This window comes from Phalacrocorax aristotelis, chromosome 1 (assembly GCF_949628215.1).
Source record: "Phalacrocorax aristotelis chromosome 1, bGulAri2.1, whole genome shotgun sequence".
NCBI classification, from domain to species: domain Eukaryota; kingdom Metazoa; phylum Chordata; class Aves; order Suliformes; family Phalacrocoracidae; genus Phalacrocorax; species Phalacrocorax aristotelis.
The window spans coordinates 160,505,810-160,524,144 of NC_134276.1; the positions used below are offsets into that span (position 1 = coordinate 160,505,810).

Consider the following 18,335-nt stretch of genomic DNA (forward strand, 5'->3'; position numbering starts at 1 on the left):
TACCCAACACCTTACACAGTTTAAAAGCCGCTCATCTGCCAAGCCCTGGAGTGTTTTTTTTTGGTCTTAAACTGATCTCAGAACTGAAGAAAATTACGCAGTCAGGCTTCAGCTTTCAACATGAGTGAGATCACATCCCTCCTTCAACCTGACACCACCCTTTGCATTGCTGAAGCGACTATCTTCAACAATCACTAGTACTCTCCCAAATCTGTGTTTTCTAAAGAAAGCTTTCCATCCTAAAAGCACAGCCCAGTTCGCACATACTCAGTACTCTGCACTGAGCTGCATCAAACACTTTTTTGTTGGATTTATTGTCAGTTGACCAGGTATTTCAAGTCATTCCCTAACAGTAACCTTATCTTTCTCTTTCCTCCTCCTCAAATAGTTTTTCATCTGCAAACCTTACTGGCAAGGTTTTAATAGTACTGTCTCCATGGGTTGATACAGATGCTGTACAGGACTGTGACTGAAACAGGTCCCTGGAAAAACAAACACCAGAAACAGTCTTGATTACTGATGTCTCCCCAGTTACTTTTTTTTATTATCTATCTTTAAAAGAGGTTTTAAATCCCTCTAATGTGTATTGTGTTGATTTAAGTGTTCTTTTTCTTAAAAAAAAAGGCAAAATTGGTCACTTGGATGAATTCAATTGGTTAAGCAATGTTCAACTGTATCAGTATTGCTTTGTACAATCTTGTCAAAATAGACTGGACAATATTTGTCCTAAAAGATGTCTATTACATTTTACAAAGTCACACTGAATAGACACTAAACGATTTCTTCATATTCTAATGTTTTTTTTTAGCATTCCAAAATTATTCTTATCTTAGATCAACATATGGATAATCAGTCTGTAGCTCTTTGGGTCACCCCTTTCGATTTTTTAATAGTGAATCCTGGTGGGCAGCACTCCAGCCTCCTGCAGCTTCCCTAGCTTACAAGAATTGGCTGAAAATTAACAGAGCTCCTTGCTTTGGCTATTATCTTGGAACGTACCTTGTCTAGATCTGCTAAGTATTAGGGAGCACTGTGTCATCCTCCTTTGTTATAAATTACATACAAAACCAGATACGGTACAAATATCTCCTGTTACATCATAAACACAGCAAGCTGGGGTTTTTTGATGGTCTTTGTTTGGTGTTTTTGGTTTCATTAGGATTTTTTTTCCCCAGAAACACACAACTCTCCTAATTTTATATTGGACCTACACCTAGATCTTCTCTCTTTGCATATAGAAGATTGATGCCTTCTCTGAACCTACATCACCAGTATCTCCATGATTAGCACATTTCCTTCCTCACCTGCTTCTTTAAGTTTACATTTATATTCACTGACATTTACTTCCTCCTCCTCTTCATCCTCCCTGCCCCACTGTGTTTTATTAACACAGTTTCAGTGACTGTGGAATCAAGCCTTTTTGACCATCAGTATGATTTTGGTGAATACTTTATAGATTCCATTAATACTTCCCTTTTAAAGGTACCTTCCTGGACAGTTATCCTGCCAATTGTTTAAACTCGAAGAAACAGACTCTTCTAAAGCTCCTTACATCACTGCCTGATGCCATATTCTGTTTGCACAAAGTAAATACAGACAAATAACAATCACTGGTACCTAAGCAACCGTGGGATTTCAGGTCAGCTATTAACTCTTCTTTATCTGCTAGAACAAGGTCAACTATTGATTTATTCCACAGTGGGTGCAGAACTGTGTGCATTAAAAAATGACCTATTCCTTCTAGAAGCTTTCTGGAAGTCTTTTTATTGGCATCATGAAATGTCAAGTAAATATTACCTGTTTTAAGCAGACTATTTTATTTGCCTCCCTATAAGAAGCATATACATAAGGAAATGTTTGTTCCATTCTTGAGGATATCTTAGGGACCTGTTAGAAACACCCAATAGGTGAGAGATGGTTTGAAACCCAAATAACTTGAATTTGTCAGGAAATCCTTATGTCTGCACTCTCACAAATTGTGAAGGTTTAGAAAGCTTTGTGTGATTTCCATTTAATTGCACATGAGACAACACAATTGAAGTCCACCTCTACTTCAGTCTGGACAAAAGCATTGGCTAATGCTCTGTGCCCCAGGACTGGGCTGACCTCTCACATGCTGTTGCATCCTCAGGGGACTTCTTTACTCCCTCCCTACCATCACATTTATTTCTTCCTCCACGGCTTTGCTGTCTACCCAATTCCTCTCTTTGTACCGTAGCTTGGGAAAATCACTCCAGGCAAGGATTTTGAGTCGCTCAGATATGACATTGAGGAGACGTGACCTGACACACAGAAGGGAGAGGGAGAAGATGAGGGTTACAAGGTAGCCACAGCCAAAGACTCAGACAACTATGAGTCCCCTGTAGGAGAAAGGGTAGGTTTCAGTGAGTCACCCAAGGGAAAGCATCTTGATCCTGAAAAAGAAATAGGAGTGATGAGTACAGAGGGAGACACGCTCTCCTGCTTGAGGCTCTGAGCCTGCTGAGAGAAGCAGCAGTGAGAGATAAAGGGCCAGGTGAACTAACCAAAGTTTGATAGGGAATATATCACTTATCCCCGTTAAAAATCACAACACTGTGCTGGAACCCAAGATGATGTCTAATGAAAAAATAAACCAACAAAAAATAACTTAGGGAATATCAGAAACCAACTCATATAGTGTATTTCCTTGTCCCTTCTATGTACAACCATTTGGGCCCAAAAAAACCAATGGGAAACCTTAATGCAAGCAGTTAGGCTACATTTTCTACAAGTCACTTCTCAGCACAGCAGTTCATTCGCATTTCCTGGGTGTTCTCACCTACAAAGCAGAGGTAAGAGTCACCAGAACAGAGATGCTCTCGTCATTTCTGTTTCATCCACATCCCCCCACACCAGGAGCACAGGGAGGAACAGCATCAAGATGAATGAGCATGAAAGGGGCCAGTCGTCAAGCCAGGCACTGGTCTCAAGGGAAGGGGCAGCAGCAACATGGAACAGTTTATGTAAGCGATGCAGCTCCCGGGAGAGGGGAGCAGCAGTAGCACAGAGCAGGACGTGCTAAATACAGATTGTAGCAGGTGGTCCAAGAACTGGCTGTGATTTCAGCAACCGGTTTATCCAAACCGGATGGAACTGCCTACCTCACAGCCCTGCAACAGCAAAAAGCAAGCTAAAAAACACAAAAGCAGAACAGGCAACTGAGAAGATTCAGCAATCACAGATTGCCAGGAGATGAGTTTCACCCTGAAAACATTCCCACGGATGTCAAGAGTGTGACAATCTAAAGTATGAACAACACAGAAACAAACCCAGACCTCTTGCAACAGAATCGTAGTTTTGGCTAGGACCAGAGGTCAGAGGTCATTTGGTACAACCCTTGCTCAAAGCAGGTCTACTGAGATCTGGTTGGCCAGGCTGTGTCCAGTCAAGTCAGATTCTGTCAAGGAACTTGTGTTTGTCATCTCTCATCTCATCATTACACACAACCAAAAAGAATCTGGCTACATCTTTTCTGTATCCTCTGATCAGGTAGTTGCAGACAACAAAAATATCCCTCCTCTGGATTCTCAAAGCTGAACAGGCCCAGCTCTCAGACTCTGGTCACATGCCATGTTCTGCAGCATCCTGACCATCTCAGTGGTGCCCATGGGGCTTGCTCCAGTATCTCACTTAGACGAAGTGCACTTCTTGCCCTGGAGAACCCAAACTGGACACAGTATTCCCAGATGCAGTCCGCCAATTGCTGAAGACAAGGGGAGGATCACTTCCCGGGGCATACTGACTACTAACACAGCCCAGGGTGCAATCAGCCACCTTTGCCGCAAGGGCACACCGCTGCTTAGGTTCCATCTGTTGTCCATCAGGACCCCCAAATCTTTTACTTCAGAGCCTCTTCCTAAAGAACCAGTCCCCAGCCTAGCCTGTAATGCTGCAGAGGTTATTCCCTCCCAAATGGAAGGCTTGAAACTCACTGAGTATCTTTAGATTCCCATCAGCCCGTCTCTCCAGCCCGGTCAGGTCCCCCTGAATAACCGCCTTGCCCTCCTGCATTTTGACCACACCTCTCCATTTGGTCTCATCCACAAAATAGCGTCTTATGTACACAAAAAGCTTCAAGAACGAGGAGCAAAGGTCTCTCACAATATATAGAAATTGAGACTTTCACTGAAGAACATCAGAGAAATTTTTAACATTTCTGCACGTTTTGTTTACCTTCTACTGTCCAAGTTATGATCAGATAAGCCCAATTCTTCTCTCATTTATGGCAGCGTAAGCTCGAAGTCCATGAATGTGGCATATTTACAGTACTGTAACACTATTCTCCATGTAAGAGTATGTGTGTATGTGCATGTATACACTCTCACACAGATGGCTCAAGAGATGCAACAACTGAAAGAAGATTACTGCAGAATTTGGAGGAGCAGCTGGCTATGCAGTCAGGGCCAAGGTATACACTCAAAGCTTAAGGTGGCAAGAAGAACCTTAGCTTTAGTCTTTCAGGACTTGAGTCCTCTGGACTGCATCCTAAACAGGCAGCAACTGTTAACTTCATAAATAAGAAATATTTCTGAAGACTGAAGAACATGCCATCAACCAAGGATGGTACTACCATATCAACACACCAAATATTCATGATGATGATATATAGATAAGTTCACTTGAAGGTTAGGTCGTGAAGCATCTAGTTCATTTATCTCTGTGTTCACATGGAATGAGTCACCACCTATATCCATGTCAACAAACTCTTCCTCAAAGAGCTCATAAATTGAGAATGATGAATAGCATACAAAGATTAGGGAAGACAAACTATTTGGTCAAAAGAAACAGTGTATATGTATCATACACAGTGTAAAATACCATCTGACTCGCACTAGCTTTTCCACATGCAATTGCTAGTTGGCCAATTCCTTGCAGCAATTTTTCATCACAGAAGTGGATCATGAAGACAGACATAAATATTTCAAGAAGTTTCTAAGCAACTGAAAAACAGTGCTTTGCAAGGGATATATTAAGTCAATGTTTAATCCTAGTCTTTACCGGGAAATAAGGTAAAGTTTCCTTTTGTTTTCCAAACCAATTGTTAGGTTACACTGAACATCTTGATAGGAACAACAGTTGTATTTTTCATGTGTATTTACCAGCTGAGGCAAACATTACCAATTGTCCTAGTCCTGCAAGTATTTTTAGTGTGCTAACTAAATTGAGGGGAAGGGGTTTTTATTTACATGAATACACCAGCACCACATGTCCCACCTGTGAAGGAGAACCTGGCATGCCTGAAAAGGCACCAGTAACTTACCCCAAACATCTGCCGAAGGTCAGGATCTCGAAAGCGGAAGGGAATGTTAGACACATGGAGTCGTTTTGGAGTGGATTTGCTCTCGGTATTCTCACTGCTCTGTGTCTGTGATTGCTGTCCATCTGTCTGTGCCCCTCCTTCTGTCTGCTGAAATCAGAAGGACAAAAGTGTGTGCATGAATAGAAACCACACAAATTCTTTTCACATGTTTTGTCTATCTCTTTTTAGGTATTAGTACTACACTTGCAATTGCAGTATCTAGCACTTGACAATTATTTTGATAAAGCCAGTAACGCTTAACAATTGATCTGTTTCTTCCCTTCCCTTTCCATGAGTAAACAGTAATGGGATTTCAGCCTCCCTCCCCTCCTGTAACACCTTTTAGCTTAACAGATTTGTCTTTGGTTTTCTTAAATTGCTTATCTCTTCTTGCCTGTTCTTCCTCACTTCAGCTGCTACCCTATGAAAGCTCTAATGAAGAGGCGGATCTTTCACATCCTGAAGCTGGGAGGTAGTACCGCCACTCTAATCTCATGTGGCAGGATGTTCATGCAATCATCAAAATCCCACAGCTGAAGTGGCAGCTCTTCACTGGGCCAATACCAGAAATGCATCCCCAGGCAAAACGGCATCTGCTCTGTCAAGCTCCCTTCAGAGAAACATTACCCCAAAAGAAGATCTAAAATTAAATGGTAAAATCCATATATGAACAGCTTACGGATGTCTTTGATTAACTTCTCATACATTTAAAAGTCAGCCCAGGGACAGGAAACAGTCATTACCACTGCAGGATTTATAAAAACTCCAGGTGCTACTTTCTGCTACCAATTCCACAGCTAAAACAAGTGAATTTGTTCCAGCATTCCCAAGCACTGACTGGTACAGCAACGCGAGCAAGAGGTGGGCCAGGGGTACCTGCGCACAGAAAAAGTGCAGCAAGAAGGCAGAGGAATAAGGGAGAACAGTGTGCCAGAGGAGAGGCCTAACGCCTCCAGAGATGACTGGCAGAGGAGAAGAAAGGAAAAGAACCTCAGCCACTTGTGTTGAGTTTAGGCTAAGAAGTGGTATAATTTGAGCACAGCATCAAATACAAAGGCAAGGCCTGCTGCCAAAACGGCTTGATGAGAAAATGGTATTTTTCACACTTTAGTCAGAAAAATGACCTCAAAAACTCAGAGCTACAGAACAAAGTACAGTACCTATTTGGTCGGTTTTATTGCTCTGTCCCTTTCCAAGAGCATGCATTGACAGGCCGAGGCATTCAAAGAGCACCCACCCACTCCCTCTATCTCCTGCTGCTTGCCTCAGCCTCCTAGGAGTCATGCTTTGACCACCTGTGTGATGCACTTTCAAGTGTCATTCCGTTTCTTTAGATGCCAACCTGACTTCTTCCTTAATGCATCAAGTGAAAAGAAGTTCTACGAGAAGGCAAGGACCATGTAATTGCTAGTCAGCCTGTTTTAGGCACCTTCAAGAACACACACAGGCCTTAAAAATAAAGATGTCAGAGTAGGGTTTAGGTTTTTTGGTTTTTGTTTTTTGTGGGGTTTTTTTGCTGTTTTGAGACCCTCCTCCCTCCATTTTAAATACCCAATTTGTGCACCATAAAGGAAAGAAATCTCAGGGGAGTCGCCAACACCGACTCCCCAGCCACTGACTGGACTTGCTAGACTGCTCTGCACATCATTCGATATACAACACTTAATGAATATTTGGAAAGAAACATCTCTCCACAGTTCAACTAAACCAGCTACGTTAAGAGAGCTTCTTTTGGCCAGAAATGTCTCTTTCAGACATGACCTTGAACTTGCATATTGGTTATAAAGAACTGACAAGAGCAAGCAAACAGTAAGCACTGGGGTCTTGTCACACTGTGCAAAGCAGTGGCAGCTTTCCATTTTATTTTAGTAGAGCTGCGCAGGAAGCACAAAACATGTTTGATCTGGTTAATATAAATTAAGCTGTGATTGGAAGAATGAGGATACCGCCCGGCAAGCATCTCTACTTCCCAGAGCCATGCAATTCTCAGGAGAAGCCTAGCAGGATGATGCGTTTTTATTTGGCGAAGACTCATCCATCCCCCAAACACCAAATTTTCAAGAACAACCTCAGAAACTTCCATTTGATCATATCTAAAAAGCTGCCTCCCTGTCTCCAAGTTCTCCCTCTTCTCCTACCCTCTCCCCTATGACAAAAATGCATCTCCAAACATACAGAGAGTGCACCCTAAGGGAAGAATCGATGCAGCCGGCTTGTGATTAGATCATACCATGCTGTTTGGTGGTTTATTTTTATGACTCCATGAAAGGCCTTTGCTGCTCGGGGCAAATCTATCCAAGAAGGACAAAACACAGGAGTAGCCTATCCATCACTGCCGTACACAACACCTGCAAATGAGTTCTCCAAAATAACTCCCCAAAATCATCAACACTCCTGCTAAGAGAGATCTCTAGAGAGATCATAAGTGTTATGCATTTATTTTGGAGCCCTGCTCCAGATTTGCCAAATCCCATGTTTTCTATGGCTTTGCATGGAATTGGCAAGTGGGCAAACCCCCATGCGCACACTGCATCCTCAAACACACAGACTAGTGCGTCTTCTGCAGTGTGAATGAGGAAAGGCACAGATTCTGAAAGGTGACAACACCAATGTTTTAGTCTTTAAATTCAAATATAGGTTGCACAGGACTGGGATCTGCTGCTTCCACAGGGGAGGAAGCCACGAGGTCGTTTGCACTCCTCTCCCATCCATTTGTTGGCAGGCAGAGGGCAGAACTCCTTTCTTACCAAGGGTGCAATGTATCATGTACAGCGGCCTCCTCAAAAACACTCACAGCTGTTCCTGCATATGGCAGAGTGCTGCTGCCACACAGGAGTCATTTTGCAGCACGTGAGATGTGTACAGTCAGAAAAAGGCTTCAAAGAGGAGAGACAACAGAAGCAACAGGGGATCTCGACCCACTCTTACCTTTTTGACTACACTAGGAGTCCCCAAATGCTTTTCAGGCTTTTACACATCCTGATTTTTCAGCAGTAGTTTAACATTAAATACCGTCTCTCCCTGGATACTGTAGCTCCCTCATTTCTATCGTCCATGGCCCTAAGGTAAGATTTGAACTTTCAGCCACTATAACATTAGTTCAATACATTTGTCTACTGCCACACATTCAGCTACAACATAAATGAAAGAAATAGTCTCCTCAGATCTTGCCTTTTTTTTTTTTCCTTTTATAGTTATTTCTTGTCTTAATTCATTAGGAAGGAGATGAAAGGAAGGGCCTAGAGCCTGTTCTCCGGCAGCACATAATGGAGACTGGTAACAGCGCTAACCCTGACCAAGTCAGATGATAAAAGCCAGCATTTCACCGAGTGCCCACTCCCCACCCTGACTCCTTCCCCAGACCGAGTTTCAGCTCCTTCCTTCTGGCCTCATGTCAACACTTCACAGCAAAGAACCTGCCCTCTCCCTTCGCTACAGACAGCGATTCAGCTCAGAAGGGAGCTGATACATGTTCCCTAGGTCTCAGTGCTTGTCATCAGGCAACAGAGAGACATGCTGCGACAAAGATCCTGCATTTAGAAACAGCGTTGGATCCACCTTACCTCCTCAGAATAGTCTGCATAACATATGCAGGTGATAATGTCATTCATGCCTGCACACACAAGCTCTGAGCTCTGCTCAAGGTCACTGAGAAATGCATCAGAGCTCAGGAAACGTGCAACATGTGCTTCACTTTTAACTACTTGCTGCCTGTGCCCCCATGCCAGCTCCTTCCTTATGCCTGCCAGCAGTAAGGAAACCCTAAGCAAGAAGAGGCCGCTGCAAAGAGAAGCTTGGATGTGTACATGTGCACGTATGCATGTAAAAGGGGAGAAAGGCACCTGGCAACACGAGGGTGTTCTGAAAAGTTTAGGGGCAGCTCTGAAACCATCCTTCCACCTCTTGACTAGACTATGCTGTCCTGAAGCAGCTGGTGAACAGGAAATTGCTGAGGATTTCTTCTCCTTGGCAGGAGAGAGGCAGGGGCTCCAGCACCACTGAGCAGATCTCCATCTGTGTGGCCAGACAGAGGGCTACCTCCCCGACGGGCCAGGCAAACACCAATGTGATAGACCAGCACAGACACTATTAATATCCAGCACATTCTGTTTCCATCTCCCGCTTGCTTCTAGAACTGGAACTGCTTCAGGTCCAAGTTACAGAAAAGCAAAAAAACAACCCCCTGTCGTCTCCCCCAGGAAGCACGCAGTCCAAAATGTTGTGAATCATAACCAGGAGGTTAAAAGCCATAAATCGCTGCAAAGAAAATATTTACAAAATACAAACTGCAACTAATAACTATATTTAAAAGCGGACTTGGGTGGCTTACAAAATATGGGAGACACGCTGTGCTCACTCCACTGCTTATAGACCAGTATCATATCAAAACCCCCCCAAAAAAAACCCCAATAAAACCAAAAACAACCTTGTTTGGATCAAGAGCCTGAAGAACTGTGTGGAGAGAAGAAGGACTGAAAGTTATGACTGGCAGAAGGCAATCTCCCCACCACAAAGGAGAGTGCAGACAATGGGGGAAGATCTCTACAACTTCTAGTGAAGAACCCCTGTCAAAACAGCCAGTGACCCACAAAGAACAGATATCCACTGAGCAGGTTTGGTGGAAAAACGAGTGAAAAATTAGGCACTAGACACAAAAGTCCTCTCCTGCCCCACCGCACTCTACCAGAGTGGGACTGAGGTCCTTCCATATTCAAGAACAACGGGTATGGGAACTTCTGCTGCTTAAACAACACTTGTTTAGCGGACAGAAGACCGCAGAGCTAATAGTCACCTTTCAACAGCGGTAAATTCTAGGATTATATCCAAGTACTTGATTTTTCAGAGGTGCCAGCAGTGTTATATTTAAAAAAAAACAAAACGGGGCTACACTACAGGGACAATTAACAACGTGCCCAAGTATTTGTATGCCAAAAACTGGACAAAACATTGCTAAGGACATACCAAATAACTTCTGCTAGGCTTTTAACTATTTTCAGTACAGTCAGATTAATTCAGGGCATTTTTTTTCTGATTGTTAATTACCTGTTTTCAGACATACTAAGGCTTAAGTCAATTTCTTCACTTTCCTCATTAAAGATATACCGCGAAGTCTGAACACAAACCTAGAAAGCACACAGGAAGCTTTGCTACTTGTCCTGCACAACAAAGACATCTCTGATATGTCAAATAACATTTTCCATGTAGTGATGTTTAAAATTACTTTGTCTTTTTAAGCAGTATTTTTCAATAGAATTCTCCGGTGCTTTTCTTCCCCCACTGCCCCCCGCTTTCAATGAAGTGGTAAAATAAGCCCCGCCCCGAAAGGCCTGCTCTGCTAGTCACAATGCCAAACCCTTTGTGAGCAGTTCCAGCCCATTCCCCACAAAACAGGGATGCCCTGACAAGGTGATGGAGGCAGCAAGACTTCCCGAGCTAGCAGTCACCCATGGACCGCTCCACTGACAGCAGCAGAACAGCAGCCACACAGCGACTGACTAAGACCCATGCAGCCCACTATCTTCTTTCTGACAGTGGCCAAATCTGTGGAAGAACACAGGAACAGGGAAAACATTTGGTGACTTTTCTCCAGCACAGCCTCCACCAAACTGAGCCAGCTCGTGTTTCAACTTCCAAAGCATCCTATGGACAACAGTTCCAATGCTAAACTCTTCACTATATGAAAAAAGAAAAGTAACAAACACCTGATTTCATTATATGTGGCACTCTATTTTCTGTGTGCATCCTAGTAAGTGAAAATGGGAAAGTTCCCTATTTTACTTCCCATACTATTCAATATGCTATGTACTAGTCATATGCTTTCATTACTATCAGCTCTTTTTGTAAGTGAAGATTTCATTTCTTCTCATAAAGAACCTGCTACATCCCTTTCATCATCACTATTATCATTCCCTGTACTACTCTAGATCTGCTATAACCTTTGAGAGATATGCAGAAGTACCACAGCTGTATACTCTAACATAATGATATTTGCTGATTTATTTCCTATTTCTCTTTTGAAATCATTTTTAAATCTGCCTCACTAGACACAAGTCTACAAGTGCTGACAATAATCTGCCTCATACTCAAAATAATAAAATAATCTGCCTCATACTCAAAGCAAATTCCTGATGTTAAATGTCAGAGTTTGCTACCTCAAGACAGCAATTTCCAAGCTGAGGTGCCCAAACAATCAGCAGCTAGCTACTGATTTGAAGCTAGCTCTTCCTCACGTCTACCTGCTCAGCAGTATCGCAAGATAAGTGAGGATATTCATTAAACATATTCTTCACCTGAAATACCTCACATGAGCAATTGCTTTAATTACTAAAGTGATGAAAAATAATTACAGAGGAAAATTCTGCAATCTCAGACTAGGCAAGAAATACCCATGGGAAAGTCATCATTATAACATCATCCATGTGTTACAAAAGTCAGCTGAGGAACCCTTGGTGCCATTGGCTCCCTTCTTTCTAAACCCTTGCTAGATGTTACGGGGCACAGCCAGATAACTGAGCAGCTTCCCTGTCTTCCTTCTGAGTACATAGGGGCTCCCCACCACAGATGTGTCTCCTTTAAGAAATCAGAAAGTCAATATCACTTTATGATATAGCAGATGAGTTAAATATGTTTCAATATGGCACATCAAGAAGCCGAGAGACACGGTGCTCTGTAATTAAATAATGCTTTATATTGGTTCACAGCAACGTAACACCGAAGCGACAGCACCTGCCATTTTCATGTGAAGTCATTTACATAAACTTATTCCTCTACTTCTATACCTCCAGCTGCATTCCATAATTTATACAGACATACAAATTCTTCCCTCTGACATTAACAAGAGAAACGAGCTGGATAATCAGCTCACAGTATTAAGTGCATTGCATTTACTATCAAGCAAGCTTTTTTAGTTCAGCGGATGATTAATCTTCCCTCTGCGGGTAGAGTACCAGGAGATGCAGAGAGCTGACAATTGCTCTCGGCTTCTGGCCATGCACTCCATACGCTTACCTTGCAACAACAGCATTTGCTGGATCCCTCCAAGAGCTGCTCTAATTCATTAACCCAGCAAAAGAATTAGACAGCTTTCTGCCAGGTCAGTGAATTAAAGTGGCTCACGTAAGGAATGCCAGAGCCAGTAAACAGGAGTGGGAGTTTGCGCTTGGAGCCAGATCTCTCCTTTCTGACAGCAGTGAATCTTTAGATCAGTTCCGCTGCCAGAGGTACTGCAGCCTAATTAGCATCTCCACTTGCAGCTATCTGTGCTGGGTGTCTCCAGCAGGGATAAGCGCACTAATGTAAACCAAGAAGGGGGAAGGGGGAAGAAACCAGGTGACCCAGCACCATAAGAAACGAAATGCAGAACGTCAGCGGTTTAAGAGACAGGCTGCAACAGGCAGACTGAGTAGGCCAAATATGGTCCGGTACCTCAGCCTATTTTTAATCCAGGTCTTTCAGCTGTGCTTTGGGACAGTATCAAGAGAAAGGACAGATGCTTGGAGGTGAAGACCAGAAGACCCACATGCCAGGCAAGAAACAAAGCCCCACAGATGAGGCTTTATCCTAAAATAAAAAAAGATTCCAAAATATTAAGCTGTTTGTATTACACCACCTATTGCGCCAATTTCTTTTCCATGCCCCTGCTCTGAGAGCTTTGAATGCTTTCCACTACACTCAGACCTCCAGAACCAAGCTCATCCTTCACTGATGACACCAACCAGTCATTCCCCTTTGCTCAGGGCTTTTAGACTGTGTAGGAAGGCATGGACTTTGACTCTCAAAGTTTATTTTACTTAAGTTCACTGCTGATGACCTCAGGCTTCCAGACCACTGGCTATTAGCTCAGACACCACCGCTAATCTCAAATCATTCAATCTGACTTGCCCACCAGAATCTGCCAAGTTTCTATGAAAAGGTGCTCCCACCCAGTGTGTTAGGGACCCTGTTATAGACCCACTTACGTTGCTGCATAACACTTTACCAACCAGGTGAAACTCCCCTTTCCATGAGGGACCTTTAAGCCACGCTGTATTTTTGGTTACTTTTGCAATTATCTTAAAGGCTCCCAGTCTGAAAAGCAGGAAAGCCCCGCCATCTGAGCACACCTTTGGATATCTCATTCTGTTCTGCCAACCGGACCAAGCACAGGCCTTGTTCTTAAAAGGAAGGAGAGACCTTATCTGTCTGCCTGAAGGAATTTCTGAATCATCCCGTGGGAGCACAGGCTTCAAGTCAGCAGCTAAAAAATCCACCGGCTGTTCGGTCTGGGGTATCGCCTTCACACACGACAGCAGCTGGGCTTGTCAGTCGCAGTAAGGGGAGGGAAGGACCATACATCACCCGCAATGACTTTTTGCTCTGTTAAAGCTCGCACTGTTGTTTGCGCAAGACAACAAAATGGTGTAAGGAAAAGGTGCCTTAAAGCATAGCAGTGTAGTCCACGTGGACTGAACATATATGTCAAACAAGTAATAACCAGTGTATGCGATGGACTAGATGCTTGATGTTAGCTGTAGATGTTCAAGGTGAAATAAACACCCTGTTCTGCTATACTTTAATAGCATGCTTTAGCTTGAGTAACTACAGACCCTTCTTCCTTCCCCTAGTTCCTATATCGTTAATCAGCATAATGAGAAGGAGAAAAGTTACAAGCAGTTACACCTCAAGGCAGCCCACAGAATCAAAATAACTTCATACAGAGGGAGCCCTAGACAGAGGGATAAAGGGACTCAGAAGATCCAGGACCCTGTGCCTGTGAAAATCTGGCATGAGAAAGGCCCTTGGCTGAGGCACCTGCCCCCTCCCCCTGGATTTCTTCATGTGCCACTGTCTGGGATCCTCTAGGTTTGATCAGCCCCAGCCATAGCAGCAGCAGCAGCACACAACAGCAAATTGTCTGCACCCTTACCCTTTCCCAGATAGCTATGGCCTGCAAGCCTGACTCTGCACACTCAGCTCGCACATCTTTAACCATGTCAAATGGTCAGACCAGACGTGCCCACCTGTTTCCAACAGCTTAGTACAAGCATTAGTTGTTATTTAGCCTGTTTCTCGGATAACCCGACAGTCAGGTTCCCTTCACAGCCTCCTGGCAACACTGCTGCCTCCCGGCAGTCTCCCAGCAACACTCCCTCCCGCACAGATGGGCTCCCAGTCCCTCCTTGCAGGCTAGCCAGCCTCCCCGCATGCTGTGGGCTCCTTGGAGCCTGCATTAGTTGATGAAACACAGAGCTTAGCCCTGCAGTGCCACAGAGATGGCTCCTAATATGGAAGAGGAGCAGGAGGGTTGGCAAGAGCTTACATCCAAGGTCAAGGCTCGCATCATTTCCATTAAAAAGAAACACTCAAACTCTGGGCAAGGATGGGAACAGCAAAAATACATGGGGAAAGCCACTGCACTGTTTTATTCCCTGTTTCCAGCTTTCCCATCCAAGGGGCAGTGCTGGAGATAGTTGTTTGCTGGAGATGGGCAGCCCAGATCTTTACGGGTTGGAACAACATTGGACAATCTGGTCCTAAAATGATAACTTGCATTTCTGCACACTGCACCAGCTCCAAGTTTTATTTCCAGCCTGATCTCTTCTGATCTACGTTTGTGTTTGCTGAGTAAGGCACCTGAAGTTCCTTTTATGCACTATCAATGTGCTTTACAGGGTTTGTACCCCTCTTCTTCAAGATGCTGAAGTTGCAGCATTCCCAGGATGAACTCTAAGATAGAGTGGGCTGGCAAGAGCCTTATGAAGTTCAACAAGGACAAGTGTAACGTCCTGCACTTGGGAAAACATAATCCAGGAGTGCAGCACAGACTGGGATCCACCTGGCTGGAGAGCAGCTCTGTGGAAAGGGACCCGGGGCTCCTGGTGGACAGAAAGCTCAACATGAGCTAACAGTGTGCTGCTGCGGCCAAGCAGGCCAACAGGATGCAGGTTTGCATCAAAAAGGGCATCACCAGCAGAGATAAAGAAATAATTATCCCACTCTACTCAGCACTTGTCAGGCCACACCTGGAGTACTGGGTACACTTCTGGTCCCCGCTATACACAAAAAATACAAACACAAAAATATACACAAACAGGCTGGAAGGGGTCCAGAGAAGGGCCACCAAGACGCTCAGAGGACTGGGAAGCCTGCCATGCGGGGATAGGCTGGGAGAATTGGGATAGTGCAGCCTTGAGAAAAGGAGGTTTAGAGGGGATCTCATTACATTGTATCAGTACTTAAGGGTTAACTACAAAGAATATGGAGACTCCCTTTTTACACGGAGTCACATGGAGAGGACAAGGGGGAATGGACACAAGTTGCTCTTGGGAAGATTCCGACTGGACATGAGAGGGAAATTTTTCACAGTAAGGACAGTCAACCATTGCAATAATCTCCCCAGGGAAGTGGCTGACTCAGCCACATTGGACACCTTCAAGAGTTGCCTGGACACAGTGCTGGGCCATCTTGTCTAGACTGCGCTCTTCCTAGAAAGGTTGGACTAGATGATCCCCGAGGTCCCTTCCAACCTGTGATTCTGTGGTATCTTATCAAAGTCATAACCAGTGGTGTCAGCCATGCAGCCACCGCCCAGTGCAGAAGGAGCAGGAGTGCACACCAGGAACCATGCACACCCGAGCTGGCACTATCAGTTTTTCCAATCATTGGCACTGAACTCACTCAGTACTTAGAGGGGAAAAAATAATATGTACAAGCCAAACATCCAACTACAAGTAAAACTGAAAGCATTAACAGATTAAATCCACCCCTGAGCACTGAAGGCTCTCTCCATAAGGCTATTTATTAGGAAGTTAAGTCTTAACAAGTGGCTTAAGAGGTGGATAAACCTTTTCCTGGGATAATCTGCCAGCATGTTGCCCAGTGCCAGTTCCAGGCCATAGGAAGAAGAAAAAAAAAAAAAGGTGAAAAATCTTTGTTTGGCAAATGGATGCCCACTAGCTGAGAGGTCCTTTCTTATCTTTGCCTCCTGAAGCTCCCTGACATCTTCACAGAAAGGCAAAGAAAGTATTTTTCTACTCTGCTAGCTTCCTGAAAACAAAACCACATTGGGATTACACCCACAATGCATGTGCTCACCCTAATCCTTCGTATGGTCAACCTTTCAGAATTTACCTCCATCACGTTCATTTGACCCATTTGCCAATTAACACAAGGTAATCAGCACTTCTGTAAAGGACTGTCTTTGGACAATGGCACTATGGTAAAAACTTAAGTACTACTGCTCTTTGCAAACACCTATTTATAAGGGAAGCATGCACAAGGGGAAAGACAGGAGCCTAGTAATAGAAGGTCAGAAGCTATGTTTTGTTTATAATTCTCTCCTTCTCAAGTCTACCACTGATTTGCTGCATACTTAAGAAACAGTCAGCAATCCAATCAACAGCTACTTTTTCCCAAAGCACCGTGCTGCTCTCCTGGCTCTGCACCCTTCTGCACTTACTGCAAGAGATCCGTTCTGCGTGCTGGCCGTGTTCGTACTCTGCTCTCCATGCGGCTGCGTGCTTCCGTAGAGCGTCAGATTGTGCTCGCTGGTCTGGCCTGCATAGTCCTGAGTGTGTGGCACCCCATACTCTGTGGGAATCCCGTTCTGTGGGGGTGGCGGAAATGGGATTGTGGTGAATGGCTGCACCATTGCATCAGGAGTTGCTGCTGGCTCCTGGTTACCCTGAAGAAAGGGAAAAAGAGGAAACAGCTTTATACTACAGAAGATGGATCAAAACATCAGCCTGAGAAACTATGTACACACACACATTCATGTGAATATCCCATCCCACCACCACCGTAAGATTGTGCAGTTTTCTATTACCTTCTCTATTAAAAAGAGCATGCTTCACCCCTCTGAGCCATGCCACTGTTTTCTTAATTGGTTTTGGGCAACTTTCTTGCTACTGGGTGGCATTTGGAGAACAAGTTGTGGGGCTTGGAAATTGCATACCCCTGTAATCTCACAGAAAGCTTTACACACAGTAAGGCATTATTTTGGAAGGGGGAAGAGACACTGAAACATTGGAACAGGGAAGGAAACACAGGCAGAAGAACAGGGTTCTTTAATATGCCTAGAAGTACTATATCTGGGTCCATCTCCTCCAGCCTGACCCTCATGGCTCTGCTCACAAGCAAGCATATCATGCAGTTCAGAGCACACTCTTCACTCTTCCCTGTTGTGTTACAGAGAAAAGTACTAATTTTAAACCTCATCTGTGTCGTAGCCCCCTCCTTTGCTCTGGCAGCATGGAGTACAGAGCCCAGGTGCTCGGGTACCAGTCACTGGAACATCCCATTTGCTTTGTGCTGACTCTGCAGAACACACCAAAGAGCTGTGGGACCTGAGTTGAGAACACTAGCCTGGAGCACACTCACTCCGTCCCCAGCCCTGAGCATCACTACCATCACACAAGGCATTAATTACCCACTCCTCTCTCAGCTTAGGGTATCCCACCGAGACCTTTACGCTAGAACAGTGGGCTTTTTAGCAGCTTTTAGCACTGCCTTAGACATAGCTGACACCAACCAGATGACTCAGAAACAGACAGCCGACCACGCAAAAGACATCCCCAAAAGACAGTAAAAAACGTACCCCACCGTGCCTGAAAACCACCCAAAGCAAACACAAAAGCACACAGCCCTGCAGCCACTGCAGGAATCTCACAGAGCAGGGAGCAGGGAGCTGCATTCAGCCACCTGGGGCGAAGGAGAACAGCCTTGACATTGAAACCCAACCCTGGGAAGCCCAGGCTGCTGCACCGGCTCCTACTGCTTCCACCGCCGCAGCAGAAAAAAAATCCACACGAAAGATTTATGATAGGAGGACTGTTTGATTTATGTGCGTGTCAACAGACTAATCCTGATTTAAAATTTTGGCTGCTGTTCCAGCCCTGGGTCCTCCCCCACAAAGCCCAGAGGTGCTCAAGCCTATTCTGACACCAGCATGCTTAAATCAATGGAGTAAAAGACAAGCAGACCTTATCCTGCAGATAGGGAAGGCAGAGTGGGAATTACCAAGCAGCCTTTCAGCAGA

General features: G+C 44.5%; 1 protein-coding gene across 19 annotated transcripts in view; it reads right to left on the reverse strand.

Moving 5' to 3' along the window:
• Positions 1 to 18,335, reverse strand: part of RBFOX2 (RNA binding fox-1 homolog 2) — a 168,276-nt gene that overhangs the window by 39,513 nt on the left and 110,428 nt on the right. For all 19 annotated transcript variants that reach the window (XR_012657548.1, XR_012657543.1, XM_075076150.1 and 16 more), the window contains 2 exons: positions 16,758 to 16,982; positions 5,282 to 5,428 (listed from right to left, as the gene is read on the reverse strand). Coding sequence is in view for 17 of the 19 variants with exons in the window: in XM_075076150.1 (XP_074932251.1) it covers positions 5,282 to 5,428; positions 16,758 to 16,982 (372 nt within the window). In the remaining 2 variants the exon portion in view is untranslated. The remainder of the gene's footprint in view (positions 1 to 5,281; positions 5,429 to 16,757; positions 16,983 to 18,335) is intronic.